This window comes from Myxine glutinosa, chromosome 10 (assembly GCF_964187855.1).
Source record: "Myxine glutinosa chromosome 10, kmMyxGlut1.1, whole genome shotgun sequence".
NCBI classification, from domain to species: Eukaryota; Metazoa; Chordata; class Myxini; order Myxiniformes; family Myxinidae; genus Myxine; species Myxine glutinosa.
In genome coordinates this window covers 89,142,995-89,159,733 of record NC_136270.1, presented here as the reverse complement: position 1 = coordinate 89,159,733, position 16,739 = coordinate 89,142,995, and the positions used below count along the sequence as shown (strand labels likewise).

At 41.1% G+C, this 16,739-nt stretch overlaps 1 protein-coding gene across 1 annotated transcript; it reads left to right on the top strand.

Moving 5' to 3' along the window:
* The first annotated feature begins 446 nt into the window (after positions 1 to 446).
* On the top strand, positions 447 to 16,412 carry LOC137433999 (pro-glucagon). The gene is made up of 6 exons (XM_068126574.2): positions 447 to 479; positions 809 to 907; positions 1,007 to 1,147; positions 1,393 to 1,506; positions 7,079 to 7,119; positions 16,221 to 16,412. Exons 2-6 carry the CDS (start codon positions 813 to 815, stop codon positions 16,271 to 16,273), a joined length of 444 nt encoding a protein of 147 aa, XP_067982675.1. The 5' UTR covers positions 447 to 479; positions 809 to 812; the 3' UTR covers positions 16,274 to 16,412.
* The last annotated feature ends 327 nt before the right edge of the window (positions 16,413 to 16,739 follow it).

Genomic DNA, 16,739 nt, shown 5'->3' with positions numbered 1-16,739 from the left:
CTTGGGGGGAATTAAAGGGTCGTCAAAGGTCTGAGGGGTCTCAGCAGTCTAAACGTAATTAAGAGGGTGCTAATTTTATTTGAAGAAGAATAAGTTTTCGTCGCAAGTGTGCATAACGGCAAAACCATATACGTTTGCTCTATTATAATGAGATGAAATCAACAGCATGAAAGTTGCAGTTCCCACGCCGAAGTCCTGAACAACTCTTGTTTTTTCGTCTCGAGCTTGGCTTGTTGGCTTGGCTCGAGCTAGTTTGACGTCTTGTCTCCATTAAGATGTTTTACACTTGGGTTGATTGTACGTGTGAGCGACCAAGCATGACAACGATAGCTGACAGCACCTGCTCTATTTACGCGTTTAAATCAGCCAAGCAAAGGAAACCCGAAATGTGAAGGTTATATGGAGTGTATATAGTACCGCACCCTGGGCAGCCTCAAAGCAGAACACTCACCATTCCACCCAAACCTGAGAACCAGCACGTAAGTACCTGGAAACCTTGCATCACCTGTACAATTACACAACCCGTCAATGTAATAACTGAAACAGGATGATTTTGCACTTTACAAAGTTAAGTGACTTTACAAAGTGACCTATGACTATTTTATTAAGTCGATATGTGGTGATGTATCAACTGCTGTTTGGCAGAAAGTGGACCAAACGTATGATTATCCATTTTCTCGACATCATTTTTGTAGTTACTTGTTTTTAGGCCGAGCAGTTCCCCTATTAAACTTACATAACCCACAGTCTAACAGAGTGAGTGTTCAGTTCACCCTTTGCTTTCAAAATGAAATGAGTTCTCCAGCAGGGCAATGGCTCACACTTACCAGCTGTGCTTTCTGCTGATCGTTTTCCTCGCACAATCCTGGTCGGGCCGAGGTGCTCAGGATGGTGGTCCTGATGACGGGTTAGTAACCCCAGCACACGCGCACATGTTATTGCAACCTTCGCCCGTTGCACGAGTCGAAGATTCTGATGGATGTTGTCCGTGCCCTTTCACGTCCAGGACGCAGGACGAAGCCTCGTCACCATGGGTGATGGCAAAACGCCATTCCGAAGGGACCTTCACCAGCGACTTCAACAAATACCTAGAAGCCAAGCAGGCCAAGGAGTTTGTTCTGTGGCTCATGAACAACAATCAAGGGGGGTAAGTGAGTGGTGTTATGGCACGACTCGAGCTTGTAGGCTACCCTGTAAGAAGCCCCCCAGTAGTTGTGCAGATTACATTGTTGGAGCACTCAGTCATTGCAAATGGGTAGTCCTTATAGCGGTCCATCATATTCTAACAATCGAACATCCTGGGATGAACAATATAGTTATCGAACTTTATTTGTTCGACAAAGTATGAAAAGGTAAGAGCCACAGCAAGAGAGGTTGTTGTCCTTGCTGCAGGGCCGCAAAGAGACACGCAGATGGAGCGTTCTCTGATGACCTCACCAAGTATTTGGACAAGCAGGCAGCGAAGAACTTCATCAGCTGGCTGTCCCGCAGCCGACCTCACGGACAGTGAGCTCATACTCGGCACTCGCGGTTATTGGATCCATGAGACCACAAAGCCATGATTAATATAGCCATGCGTTTAACTTGAAACTTAACCTCTCTGTATTTCTTGTCTACTCGTATGTGTAGTTCCTGCTGAGAAACCAGCAACTGTTCCAGCATATGCTGTGCTCAAAGTGAAAGTGCAGGCTTGCAGTAGGACATGTGGGACACTTATTCTAATGATGATACAGGTTACATGAAACCCCGGAACACAGGAGGAGGCCCATCATGTCTGTGCTTCTACACACTAACCTCATTCTTAGTACCATGCACGTAACTTAACAATTAACATCCACATCCTTATTTAACTTATTATCGCAAGGGAATTTGGCCAGGCTGCGGACACACACAATAACGTACTCTTTTCGAGACATGCTGCCAGGACAGCCGGCTTTAAGTCTCCATCCTAAGGACGTGGCTGCTCCGCATTGCAGTATAACCTGGCGATCGGCAAATTAAAGCCACTTTGAGACTGGTAGGTAGAAACAGCCGAGTAGTTAATCTGGCGTAAACCTTCGAATCTTCAACCGACCCACTGATGGGCAAGAGGATCACACAATTAAATTGGCGTTCTCTTCAGGGCCTGTGCCATTAGTTTATTGAACAGAAAACCTGGAAAAAGTTTTACTGCCAGTGCCATATCTGAGAAGACAGGTAGATCCGCAGATGAATTCGTTTAAACTCGTGTATTACATGATAGGGTTGTTCATTCATTCGGTTTGGGAGGTTAAAGAGAGACCATGAACACATTTTAGGAATGGCCATAACCGGCAGACCCAGAGCACATAGAAAATGGGACACAGAGACAGAGAGAGACAGAGACAGAGACAGAGACAGAGACAGAGACAGAGACAGAGACAGAGACAGAGAGAGAGAGAGAGAGAGAGAGAGAGAGAGAGAGAGAGAGAGAGAGAGAGAGAGAGAGAGAGAGAGAGGAAAGCCCACAAACGGTAGGGTAAGACCATCATTGAGGAAATATTGTGTACAATTTTGTGACAGTCATGAAATAACATCAGATAAGGAATGTGTCTCGAAACGACAATACCATGGACTTGTTCTAAAAGGATTTTGAAGTTCCTTTCGCTGCCCTTCCACCCCATTCCCAATTCCTCGTGGGTACGTTATAAATAGATCGCTCTTTAGCTCGAGCAATGAAACGTCCAATTATAGAAAAATGTCCAGTGGAGGGGAATTCTAGAGCTTGGATATAAACGACGACACGTTTAATTTGGAGAGTAGCAAATGTAACTCCATTATTTAAGAAAGGATCCAGACAGGAATTTGTGAACTATAGATTTGTTAGTTGTAGGGAATTTGACTTCTAGTTGTGGGGAAGGTGTTGGAGATGATACTTTGGGAAGGGTTAGGGAACAATTTGAATAATTTTAAACTAATTAAAGATAGTCAGCATGAATCTACTGAAGGGATATCTTATTTAACAAATCTTTTAGAGTTGTTTGAAGCAGTTTCTGAATGGGGGGGATGAGGGAATGGCAGTTGGACATACTTCATCTTCTCGTAGATTTTAAGAAGGTATTGGATAAGGTAGCACATAGCAGGTTGATAGCCAAGGTGAGGGCTTGTGTAGTGGCTGGTCCAGGTAGCTAACTGGATTGGAAACTGGATTAGTGATGGGAAGCAAAGAGTGGCTGTGAATGGGAGGATGTCTTGCTGGGAGGACGTAAATAATGGGGTACCTCAGGGATCAGTACTGGGACCATTATTATTCATAATTTACATCAACGATTAAGATAGTGGGGTTAAGAGCCAGCTTAAATTTGTAGATGATATACAGCTTGGAGGTAAGGTAGATAACGGGGAGAGGGGTGGGTATCAGACTCAAGAATGTCTAGATACTTTCGATTGGGTGAAAGATTGGCAGATGCAGTTTAACATAAATATACATTTTTTGTATACCAAGTCGAGGCTCGTGTAAGAGCTAACACATAGAATATATATATATATATAACAAAGGGACCGGTAGACAAGAGGGGGAGAGAGCGGGAAGCACAACAACAGTAGGAAACAGGGACATCGAGAGATCTGTGGAAGGGAGTGGGCTGGGGCGGGAGATGGGATAAACAAGATGGACACTACGAGGACTTTCAGGAAAGCAAACGGAATTTGAAAGAGTTGGATTTGGGGTGGATTAACGTGAATTTAAAGTGATTATGATTGAATTGAATTGAATGGGGGAGTGGGGGCAAGGGATAAAGCAGATATGACAATGCCAGAGGCAGCTACAAAACAACCGGGGTTTTAGGGTGCATAAGTAGAGGAATAAATGATAAATCAAGAGATGGTTTTAGCACTGTATAGGAATTTAGTGAGGGCCCCATCTTGAATAGTGTGCAGTTTTGGTCACCATAGCTCAGTAAGGGTGTAGCTATCATAGAGAGGGCTCAGCGCAGTGCAACTACATCGATTCCGGGCCTAGCTAGACTCAGCTGTAAGGAGCGGCTGAAGGACACAGGGCTTTATACATTAGAAAGGAAGCGGTTATGAGGGGACATGACGGAGATGTTTAAGACAATGAAGGGTGTGGACAACATAGATGGAGGAATTTTTCAGAAGGTTGGACAGTGATAGGATCAGTGGGCATGCGTGAGGGTAAAGACGATGAGAGTTACAACAGTATTAAGTCAGGAATCTTTCATGCAGGGAGTAGTTGATGCATGGATGGTCTCTCTATAAAGATGGTGACAGCATAGGGAGGTAGTGAGGTTTAAATTGAAATTAGATATGTACTTTGATGTATTGCAGATAGAGCAACGCAGGGATATTTGCAGGACTTGTAGGTACCTGGTGTGTGATGGGTGATGTTTTCTGAGGTTGGTGTAGCGCAAGCATGATGGGCCGAATGGCCTCCTGTGCCAAAGTTCCTCGATTGTGGGTAAGGTTGTACTTTTATTGTTTACATCTGACCACATCCTTTCTTAAGTACGAGCTTATACCTGTCGAAATATTGCCATTGTTCTACTTATCCCATTTGAGTGTTGATTTAAAAAATCAGCATTTAAGACTGAAAGTCAACTTGAGGTAAAAGTAATAATAACTAGAATGGACTCGGTGGCGCACGTTCCTCCACCAGGCTGAACAGTTTACGTTTTGTGTCCACTGAAAGGCCAGATCTGGATTCGCACCTGAACCAAAGTCTAATCGGCTTGTTCTTGATACCTAACCAACTAACCCACCAAGTTTTGTCTGAATCCATGCATACATTTTTGGCCGCATCTTTCCATGGTGAAGTCACCTAAAAAAAAAACTTCTCATATCCGGATCCAGAACCCGGATCTTTACCAGAATCGAATCAACTCATCCTCGTCACACATCTACGTTGTCCACAAAATTTCGTCCGAATCCATCCACAACGTGTCCATAACTTTCCAATCTGTCCATAACCTTTTGAGATATCCTGCTCAAACAAACAAACAAACAAATGAAAAATCGGTCAGAGACCGAGGACTTGCCGGAATGTACTTTTTTATCGGCCATTTAGGACAAATATGGCGGCCGAACCACGTGACCGATGATGTCATCATTAACATATTTTATTCCCCGTGGAGAGTTGTTTACAATGAGCCATGTCTCAATTTTTTCTATTCAGGACTTTTGGAGATGTGAAATTGCAAAGTTTTTCGGTTTTTCCAAGATGGCGGGCAAACCACGTGACAGATGACGTCATCATTAACATATTTTATTCCACATGGAGAGTTCTTTACAATGAGCCATGTCTCAATTTTTTCTATTCAGCACTTTCGGAGATATGGAGGTGCGAGGTTTTTCGGTTTTTCCAAGATGGCGGCCGAACCACGTGACTGATGACATCATCATTTGGGCACAATATATTAGAGGGCAAGACAAATACGTGTGCAAAGTTTGGCAATTCTACGTGCAACGGTGTAGACATAGTGCTGCAAACAGACAAACAGACAGACAAACGAACAGATCAACATACTTGCCGGAATTTTTTTCCGGCAAGTAACAAGAAGACGTCATGCGGAGCACGATACATGCAAAATCCACCCCCACCCCGAAGAAAAAAAAAATTCCATTGATACAGCAAATTGTCCATTTCATCAAGATTAAAATTGACAATCTTGATCAAAGCTCAGGTCAACAGGAAGAAAAGTGACGATTTTTCAGATGAAAAATGAAAATTTTGGAAGGTTGACCTTGTGTTGACCTTTGACCTCATAAATAGTTTGTTTCCCTATTTAGTGACTCAATGTGCAAATGCTGTTCAATTTTTAAGTCAATTCGATGAAAATTGAGGATTTTAGAAATATGGCCTATGTTGATCTTTTGGCCTATGTTGACCTCAAAAATACTTGGTGGTTGAATTCAGTGACCAGATATGCAAGTTCTCTTCATATTTCAAGTCATTTGGATGAAAATTGAGGATTTTAGAAATTTGGCCTATGCTGACCTCAAAAATACTTGGTGGTTGAATTCAGTGACCAGATATGCAAGTCCTCTTCAGATTTCAAGTCAATCGGATGAAAATTGAGGATTTTAGAAATTTGGCAAAGTTGGTGACCTTTGGCCTATGTTGACCTTTTGACCCAAAAAACAATAGGCTTCTCAATTGGGACGACCTATACAACTTGGTGAAGTTTCGTGACGATTGGTTTAGAATTGTGACCTGTAGGCCGGTGACAAACAGACAGAACCACAAACGCGACCAACCAATATACTTGAAAAATCTTCGATTTTGCAAGTAACAAACGGGAGAAAACGTCGTAACTTCCATCGACTTTCGGTGGCAGAGTTAATGAGAAGCTGCGTTTGCCGTATGTATGCACAGGTATATGCACGAATCCTCGTGCTTGGTCCCAAGGATCCGAGTAATACCAGGTAATTGCAGGAGATCTCCCTAAAGTCTGCATTGGAGAGTATGGCACGGTCAAATATAAGTTTATCTTTAAATATGAGCTTTTATCTGACTCATCGCAACATGTGTTGTCCAAAACATATTTAGGAGTTGCATGTAAAAAAACTCATTGGGAAAACATGAAAATTCTCCTTTAAATTTGCATAAGTGTCTTAGAATGAACAAATGTAAGGTTAAAACTACAAAATTATCCCACCTGGAGAGGGTACCCCCCCCCCCCCAGAACCCACCTCTCAGATCCCTCCCCCCAACCAGATTCCCTCACATCACCCCCCTCCCTCCCCCCTCGGTGAATTCACTCCCTCACACCACGGATCGTTTCATCCCAATCTCTTTTTTTGTCTTTCAATGTTGTCAACTCTGGTATAATCAACGAAACAATCGGCGAGAAGCAATGTACAATGTTAAAATGGACACAGGCTTTACTTTAATTAACAAGCAGTGCAGAAGTTTATATGAAAACTATAGGTTTCTGTCCAAAGTGCACAAAAAAGGAAATCAACGACTTTGTAACGCACAGCAAATGGCTCGTCGAAAATGGTGACATGTTCAAGATTTCTGATGTTCATAGTGTGTGTGTATGTTTGTGAGACCAAGGACATGACAGCACAGTCGTGTGCCCAATGTATTGTCTGTTAACAGGTATAAAAGGATGGACTTCGTGGAGGATGAAGCCCAGCAAGGTCAGGAAAGAAACATCGAGGGAAAAGCACGATTTGGGGTTACTCCATAAGCAATAAATGGTGCCAGGTATGAGTGGTCCACTGCTGTCTATTCTGTCGCTTTGGTACCATCTTATTGCTTGAGACAGTGAAAGTATAAAATATCTAAATTGTAGGTTAAGGTTGTCTGAGACTATATATATATAGGCAAATATATATATATATATATACATATACAGACTTGGCATTTAATATGGAATATTTTCTTTTTCTTGACGGGTTTACTTTCTGAGCTCGGTATATCAATCTGGTGAGTTTCTTTTACTGCTTCGGTGATTTCTTTGTTAAAAGAACCATGTCACTGATTGTCTGTCGCAGCAAGAAGTCAATAACAGGATTATATCACAGGTGGCGTGACAAAATGTATGGACAGGTACATTTGACGATTGGCTTCAGAATCGGGTATATAAGGGTTGTTGCGTTCTGTATTAGTGGAAAACAACTGCTGCACGTCTACAAAAGTTATTGCCGCTTCCCCTGGAGATGGTCCGTCAACTCGACAATGCTGTTTATCATTTAGTGGTGGCTTTACGAAATTCCGGCATGAAACAGCGTGCTATTGCTCGGCAGTATGGCATCACTCAAGGTCAGGTGTCAAAGTTGCTGAAACGAAATGCTCAGAGGGGTGTCCCTACTCCAATACCGAGGTCAGGACGTCCCCGCAGATCCACAAGGAGGGATGATCGCCAGCTGCACCGGTTAGTCCGCAATGGCCGTACCAAGTCAGCTAATCGGCTTTGGGCTACGTGGCAGCAACTGACAAATGTGCCTGTATCCAGAAGGCTAGTCAACCAACGACTGGTTCAAGCAAGCTATCGTGCCAGGCGTCCCCTGAGAAAGCCACGTCTGACCAGACAACACCGCCAGCGCCGATTGCAGTGGGCCAGAGAGCACCGTCAATGGCAGCCAGGACACTGGAATCACATGATCTTCAGTGACAAGTCTAGATTTCTGGTCTATCGTCAATATGGCTTCGTCCGAGTGCGCAGACAAGTGCATGAAGCCTACAACGAAGATTGTATAGTGCCAAGAGTCCAAGCTGGAGGTGGTGGGGTGACCGTTTGGGCTGCTTTTCATGCAGGGGCAAAACTGACATGGTTGTTCTGAATGGAAACCTGAACCAGTTCAAGCACCGGGCCATTCTGGAAGAAACATTGCTTCCATTTGTTCGTGCAGCCTTTCGAGGAAACTTTGTCTTCCAAGATGACTATGCACGGCCTCATCGTGCTCGCCTGATCCAACACTTTCTAGCTGACCGTGGTGTAGAGCATATGGAGTGGCCTGCCATGTCCCTGGATATGAATCCAATAGAGAACTTGTGGGCAGAATTAACACTTCAAATCGACAACTTGGACTAGCAGCCTACCTCTGTGCATGGATTGCAGCAGACTATTGTCACTGCATGGCAAGCGATTCCTGTCCAAACCTTGGCAAATCTCGTGAACAGCATGCCACGACGTGTACGTGCTCTCCTGAATGCTCGTGGGGGTTACACGAAGTACTGAACTGTAATTTTAGTCCGTAATCCCAGTCGTAATTTAACTTTTGTTTTTGTTAAAAAAATATTTTGGCTAATGTGCAAAATAAAGAGATACTTCTGGAAAACGCACAGAAGTTTAACACAGTACTGTCCGTGAATTGAGTTCGATATCAGTTTACATCACTTTCACGGATCAATTTATTTGTTTTGAAATGTCAAATGTGGTTTTTGTTTCTTTTAAAGGTCACATTAACAAAATCTAGAATAATTTCAACATAATTCCAATGAACTTTTGGTTCTAAGTCATCTTGAAAAGTAAGTTCACCCCCACAAAAAAAATATTCCATATTAAATGCCAAGTCTGTGTATATGTGTGTGTGTATATGTATATGTGTGTGTGTGTGTGTATGTATATACATATATATATATATATATATATATATATATATATATATATATATATATATATATATATATATATAAACTTTTGAAAAGCTTTTGATAGAAATTGGCATAAAGTTATTTGGCTTATGATGCAAAAATATAATATTAGTCAAAATGTAATTAATGTAATAAGAACACTTTCAATCTGAACACGCAAAAAGTAACGTGTTTATTGGGAATTGCGTTAGTAACTGAAATTAAAACAAACTAAAAATTAAAATATTGAAATAAAAAAAACGTAAAGTATTAAAATAAAAACAAAAATAAATAAACAATAAAAATAAAAATTGAAATTAAAATAAAAGTAAAAATAAACTGAAGTTTAGTAACCACTTTTCTGAACTACCAACTTCTTTCCTGGAAGTCCTAGCTGTGTCCATGTATTTTTTTGTTTTTTTACTCCATGTGTTTTTTTTTTCCATTGGCTTTGTTTCGGTTGAGAGTTATTCACCATGAGGGACCCTCAAAAATCTAATCGTATGTCGAATAATAGTAAGGCTTAAACAAGCCCATCAGAATGCACGGTATGTCAGAACGCACAGTAATCAAGCATTACGTAACTCGGATTACTAAAATAAATAGCGTTATGTAATTTTCAAACTGCCCCATATTGGGGTTAACAAATCCGTGACTGTTGAACTCGTTCTGATATAACCGTGGTGGAGGGTGACATGGATGAGAGGTGTCGAGTTAATCTTTTAATAGCTAGCACTTAAAATGTGTTAATCACACTGTTCATCTTTTAAGAGTGCTTTAAATGCGTGTTTCCCAATTGGCCCTTTACCGAATTTTGTCACAGGTTGTGACCACAGTGCGGTCATGCTTGTTATATGGATGTGAAACATGGACATTGAATACTAATAGCAAGAATATCGACACTTTTGAAAATAAATGTTACAGGGAAATTTTACGAATGCCATACACCGCTCATCAGACGAATCTACCATATAAAACACAATGTCAGTTTGTGTGTTTGTACAGATGTCTGTCCCCTTTCATAAGGGTAGGTTTTAAAGACAATCTTTTAACATGAATGTGTGTTCACTACATTCTATTTTTTTTAGGATAAAACAAACTCGAAAAACATTTTCTATCAAAGAGTAATTATGTCTCTGCTATTGGAATTGTAGACGGTGGCTAGCAAACCGAGCCTCAAGGGCGGTGTACAGAAGTGTTTTAAAATAATAATAAATACAAGGTGCAGGGAGGGGAAATTCGCTGCACATGATGTGCAACACGTGCAGAGTAAAACAAGTGTCCATTTACATCTGTAGGATGTCTAATCAATAAATATGATAAAAGCACACCTGACACTAGGCCGAGGCTTCAAAATTTGGCACACTCATGAGGCTGTACCATCGAATAAACTGTTCTATGACAGGTTTTTTTTCTAGTATTTCAATAAAACATTAAATAGCTCAAAGTTGGCAATAGTGAGACCCTTCTATAGATTGTTAAACAGAGAAAATGAAAATGCTTAGGCCATGTAACTCGCCACAAAGAAAATCTACCGTTAGCTAATAATATAATGCATGTAAGAATTCCAGGGAAAAGAGGAAGAGGTTGAGTAAGATAGTCTTGAATGGGAAATAGTAATGAATGGGCAGGGCTAAGTTCAATAAATGCCATTAGAACCGCAAAAATTAGACTACATTGGCATTAAAGTCAAGTCATCGATAGTGCGCCTACGGCTGAGGTGGGCTTTGGATTTATGGATGGATCAACACAAGTTTGAGTTATTTAATTATACACTTGTTAGCATAGTTTACTTCCATTATTGACAACACTTTACCATCTTCATCAGCAACGAACACCTTTGAATTACAATAATTACATAACACCACCAACCCACACACCTTTGAAAATGTAATAAATTATAATAATAAATCAATCAATCAAGGAACCACACTTTGCCATCTCTATCACCAACACAAACATTTGAAATATTTATTTATATACACTTTGCCATCTCCATCACCAACACAAACATTTGATTTATTTATTTATATACACTTTGCCATCTCTATCACCAACACAAACATTTGATTTATTTACTTATACTAGCAACAGTACCCGCCCTACGGGCGGAGCTTCAGTTGGGAAGCCCAAATGAAAAGGTAAAATATCAGAAATTGAAGGCTTTTTTATTTTAAACGATTCATATAAACATCCGTTGAATCATATCACACGCAAATCATCAAAATCTAAACAGTACATGGCTAAACAGTACATGGACGATCACGTACCACATACTTCTTGCTCGCTCTCATGTTGTCCCGATAATGATCCTTCCGCAGGTTCACCGACGGAAAGCTTGTTACGACTTTTACTTCCTCTAGACAGTCAAGTTCGCTCATCTTTTCGGTGCACCGGCACGAGCCGAGAACGGCCTGTGCAGGGGCTGATCCGAGGATCTCATCAAACCGTCCGATCGGTAGTAGCAACGGGCAGTGTGTACAAAGGGCAGGGACTTAATCAACACGAGCTGATGACTCACGCTTACTGGGAATTCCTCATTCGTGGGACACTGTCTCAAGCCCCAGTCCCCACCACGGATGGGGCTCAGCGATTTACCCGAGCCTGGCGGCGAAGGGCAAGCTACACGCTGGCCCGTCCAGTGTAGCACGCGTGCGGCCCCGGACATCGAAGGGCATTAAACGTTCATTAAACATTAAACGTTCATTAAACATTAAACGTTCATTAAAGGATTATGAAACGAAAAACATTACGAAATTACGTTCACACCGTCACGTCAAACACTACCGTGAACACATACATCGACACAATGAGAACATCGTCACAATGAACGTTATGCGAACGTGAATGTTATGCGGGAGTCCAAACCTGAGAATGCTGGAGACCAAAGCTGAAATTGGGAAAACTAAATAGCCTATTTTACTCCTGGGGATCCCAGGATTATCCACCCAAAATATATTTGCGATCGCTTCAGCAGTTTTTACGGTACCTTCGAACGGACAGACAGACGGTCATTTGGTGAATTATAGTAAGATACACTTTGCCATCGCCATCACCAACACAAACATTTGATTGATTTATTTATATGCACTTTGTCATCTCCATCACCAACACAAACATTTGATTTATTTATTTACATACACTTTGCCATTTCTATCACCAACGCAAACATTTGATTCATATACAGTGCATTCTTAAAGTATTCAGACCCCTTCACTTTTTTCACATTTTGTTATGTTGCAGTCTTATGCTGAAATTGTTTAAATTCATTTTTTCCCTCATCAATCTACACTCAATACCCCATAATGACAAAGAGAAAACAGGATTTTAGAAAGTTTTGCAAATTTATTAAAAAGAAAAAACTGAAATATCACTGACATAAGTATTCATACCCTTTGCTATGACACTTGAAATTTAGCTCAGGTGCCTCCCATTTCTCGATCATTTTGGAGATGTTTCTACACCTTGATTGGAGTCCACATGTGGTAACTTCAATTGATTGGACATGATTTGGAAAGGCACACACCTGTCTGTATAAGGTCTCACAGCTGACAATGCATATCAGAGCAAAAACCAAGCCATGAGGTCGAAGGAACTGCCTGCAGAGCTCAGAGACAGGATTGTGTCGAGACACAGATTTGGGGAAGCCTACAAAAAAAATCTCTGCTGCATTGAAGGTTCCCAAGAGCACAGTGGCCTCCATAATTCTTAAATGGAAGAAGTTTGGAACAACCAGGACTCTTCCTAGAGCTGGCCGCCAGGCCAAACTAAGCAATCGGGGGAGAAGGGCCTTGGTAAGAGAGGTGACCAAGAACCTGATGGTCACTCTGGCTGAGCTCCAGAGATGCTGTGTGGAGATGGGAGAAACTTCCAGAAGGACAACCATCACTGCAACACTCCACCAATCTGGGATTTATGGCAGAATGGCCAGACGGAAACCAAACAGTTCAATCTTGGCTTCATCAGACCACAGAATCTTGTTTCTCACAGTCTGAGAGTCCTTCAGGTGCTTTTTTGCAAACTCCAAGCGGGCTTTCATGTGTCTTTCACTGAGGAGAGGCTTCCGTCTGGCCACTCTGCCATAAAGCCCAGATCGGCGGAGTGTTGCAGTGATGCTTGTCCTTCTGGAAGTTTCTCCCATCTCCACACAGCATCTCTGGAGCTCAGCCAGTGACCATCGGGTTCTTGGTCACATCTCTTACCAAGGTCCTTCTCCCCCGATTGCTCAGTTTGGCCGGGCGAAAAGCTCTCGGAAGAGTCCTGGTTGTTCCAAACGTCTTCCATTTAAGAATTATGGAGGCCACTGTGCTCTTGGGAACCTTCAATGCAGCAGATTTTTTTTTTGTAGGCTTCCCCAGATCTGTGCCTCGACACAATCCTCTCTCTGAGCTCTGCAGGCAGTTCCTTCGACCTCATGGCTTGGTTTTTGCTCTGATATGCATTGTCAGCTGAGACCTTATATATACAGGTGTGTGCCTTTCCAAATCATGTCCAATCAATTGAATTTACCACAGGTGGACTCCAATCAAGGTGTAGAAACATCTCAAAGATGATCAAGAGAAATGGTAGGCACCTGAGCTAAATTTCAAGTGTCATAGCAAAGGGTCTGAATACTTATGTAAATGTGATATTTCCGTTTTTTCTTTTTAATAAATTTGCAAAACTTTCTAAAACCCTGTTTTCTTTTTGTCATTATGGGGTATTGAGTGTAGATTGATGAGGGAAAACATGAATTTAAACGATTTCAGCATAAGGCTGCAACATAACAAAATGTGAAAAAAGTGAAGGGGTCTGAATACTTTCTGAATGCACTGTAGTGTGTACACTTTGCCATCTTTATCACCAACACAAACATTTGATTTATTTATTTATATACACTTTGCCATCTGTATCAACACAAACATTTTATTTATTTATATACACTGCCACCTCTATCACCAACACAAACATTTGAATTATTTATATACACTGCCACCTCTATCACCAACACAAACATTTGAATTATTTATTTATATACACTTTGCCATCTGTATCAACACAAACATTTTATTTATTTATATACACTGCCACCTCTATCACCAACACAAACATTTGAATTATTTATTTATATACACTTTGCCATCTGTATCACCAACACAAACATTTGATTTATTTATTTAAAAACACTTTGCCATCTGTATCACCAACACAAACATTTTATTTATTTATTTATGTACACTTTGCCATCTGTGTCACCAACACAAACATTTGATTTATTTATTTATATACACTTTGCCATCTGTATCACCAACACAAACATTTGATTTATTTATTTATATGCACTTTGCCATCTGTATCACCAACACAAACATTTGATTGATTTATTTATATACACTTTGCCATCTGTATCACCAACACAAACATTTGATTTATTTATTTATATACACATTGCCATCTGCATCACCAACACAAACATTTTATTTATTTATATACACTTTGCCATCTGTATCACCAACACAAACATTTTATTTATTTATTTATATACACTTTGCCATCTGTATCACCAACACATTTTATTTATATATTTATATACACTTTGCCATCTGTATCACCAACACAAACATTTTATTTATTTATTTATATACACTTTGCCATCTCTATCACCAACACAAACATTTTATTTATTTATTTATATACACTTTGCCATCTGTATCACCAACACAAACATTTGAATTATTTATATACACTGCCACCTCTATCACCAACACAAACATTTGAATTATTTATGTATATACACTTTACCACACCACGAGCCGAAGAGCGTGCACAGCTGTAAGGACGAAGGACGGGAACAGTGTTGGGTTTTAGGTGAAGGTGGGAGTGCATCAGGGGTCGGTACTAAGTTCACTACTATTTGTAGCTGTGATGGAGGTGCGGGCTCAGAACGTAAAGGAGGGTTTACCGTGGGAGTTGTTGTATGCAGATGATCTGGTGTTGATTGCGGAAAGTATGGATTGACTGAAGGAAAAGATGAACAAGTGGAAGGAATGTATGGAGACAAAAGGTCTGAAGGTGAATATCGGAAAGGTGAAGGTGATGGCAAGTGGTAAAGCATGTGGTGAGGTGGAAAGAACTGGGAAGTGGCCCTGTGCGGTGTGCAGGAAGGGTGGCGGAGTGAACTCCATTCAATGTACAATGTGCGCTGAGTGGGTTCATCAAAAATGTCGTGGTCTGAGAGGGTCATTAACCAGTGTGGCAGCTACATTCAAATGTAAGGTGTGCACAGAGGGAGCTGCAGATGGAGGAAATGTTGAGTTGGATCTTGGAGACGGCGTGAAGCTGGAAGGTGTGAAAACATTTTGCTACCTCGGAGACATGCTGAATGGAGAAGGTGGATCAGACTCGGCAATGGTTGCTAGAGTGAGATGTGCATGGAAGAAGTTTCGGGAACTGAGTGGCGTGCTGATGAAGAGGGGAGTGTCATTGAAGCTGAAGGGAAAGGTGTATGCTGCATGTGTTTAGAAGTGTTATGATTTATGGGAGCGAGACATGGGTAATGAACGTAGAGCAGCAACGAAGGTTGGAAAGGGTGGAAATGCGAATGGTTCGATGGATGTGCGGAGTATCGTTGAGAGAGAGGAAGACAAATGATGAATTACGAAAGATGATGGGAATAGAGCCTGTGATTGATGTTGTGAAGAGGAACAGGCTGAGATGGTTTGGTCATGTGTTGAGGAAGGATGAAAGTGACTGGTTGAGAAGAGTGATGGAAATGAATGTAGAAGGAAGTAGAGGACGGGGAAGACCGAGAAAGACTTGGCCAAAGATGGTGGAAGAAGAAATGCGGGCAAGGGGGTTATCCAGGAGAGATGCAGAAAATAGGGCAAGATGGAGAAGATTGTCATGGGGACCGCAAGGCTAACCCCCACTCTAGCAGGGAAAATGGCCTTAAAATGCATGTTGTTGTTGTTGTATACACTTTACCATGCCGCTGCAATAAAACACATATAATTATTCGTTTATTTATATACCTTTTTACGACATTTATTTGCTTGTTTAAATGTAATATCTACCTGGCCCATGTTTAATGAAGGACTTGCATTCTTGTTTTTTGTTGTTGCATTTTTGTTTTTTTTAGAAAGTGTGCATTGTACTTTGTGATTTCAATGCATATATCCAACAGAACATAACACAAGGAAGATCTCTTCAAAGCTGCTTGTGTCCACCCTGCAGTAACTTACAAATATCAGACAAAAGAAGTGCACTTGGACCACAATGATCGTTTTTGGACATCCCAATTTTACGTAATTTGTTCCTGGCTGTAGACATTATTCACTTGGTCATGGTACCGACCCAAGGGATAGTCTACTTTTGCGAATCGGCATGCATTAAGCACCGGAATCCGACTTTGTCCGTGATTGAAACCATATAATCGTGGAGAGCTCAGAAGTGAACAAATTGCCAAAGCTATCCTGACAATTCAAGATGATAGACAATTCAAGGAATAAATAAAATGCCACTTCAAATATAATTGCACAAATGACTGTTTGTGTTATGTATCTAACATGCAATAAAAACGTTGGCTTTACTGTCAAACATTTCTGCTTCATTGTCCACGTAACCGCAGAAACAGCACCAAACCATCAGCACAACATAACCTGCAAAAGCCTCAGTGGGCAATAACCTCACAAAATAATTAGAA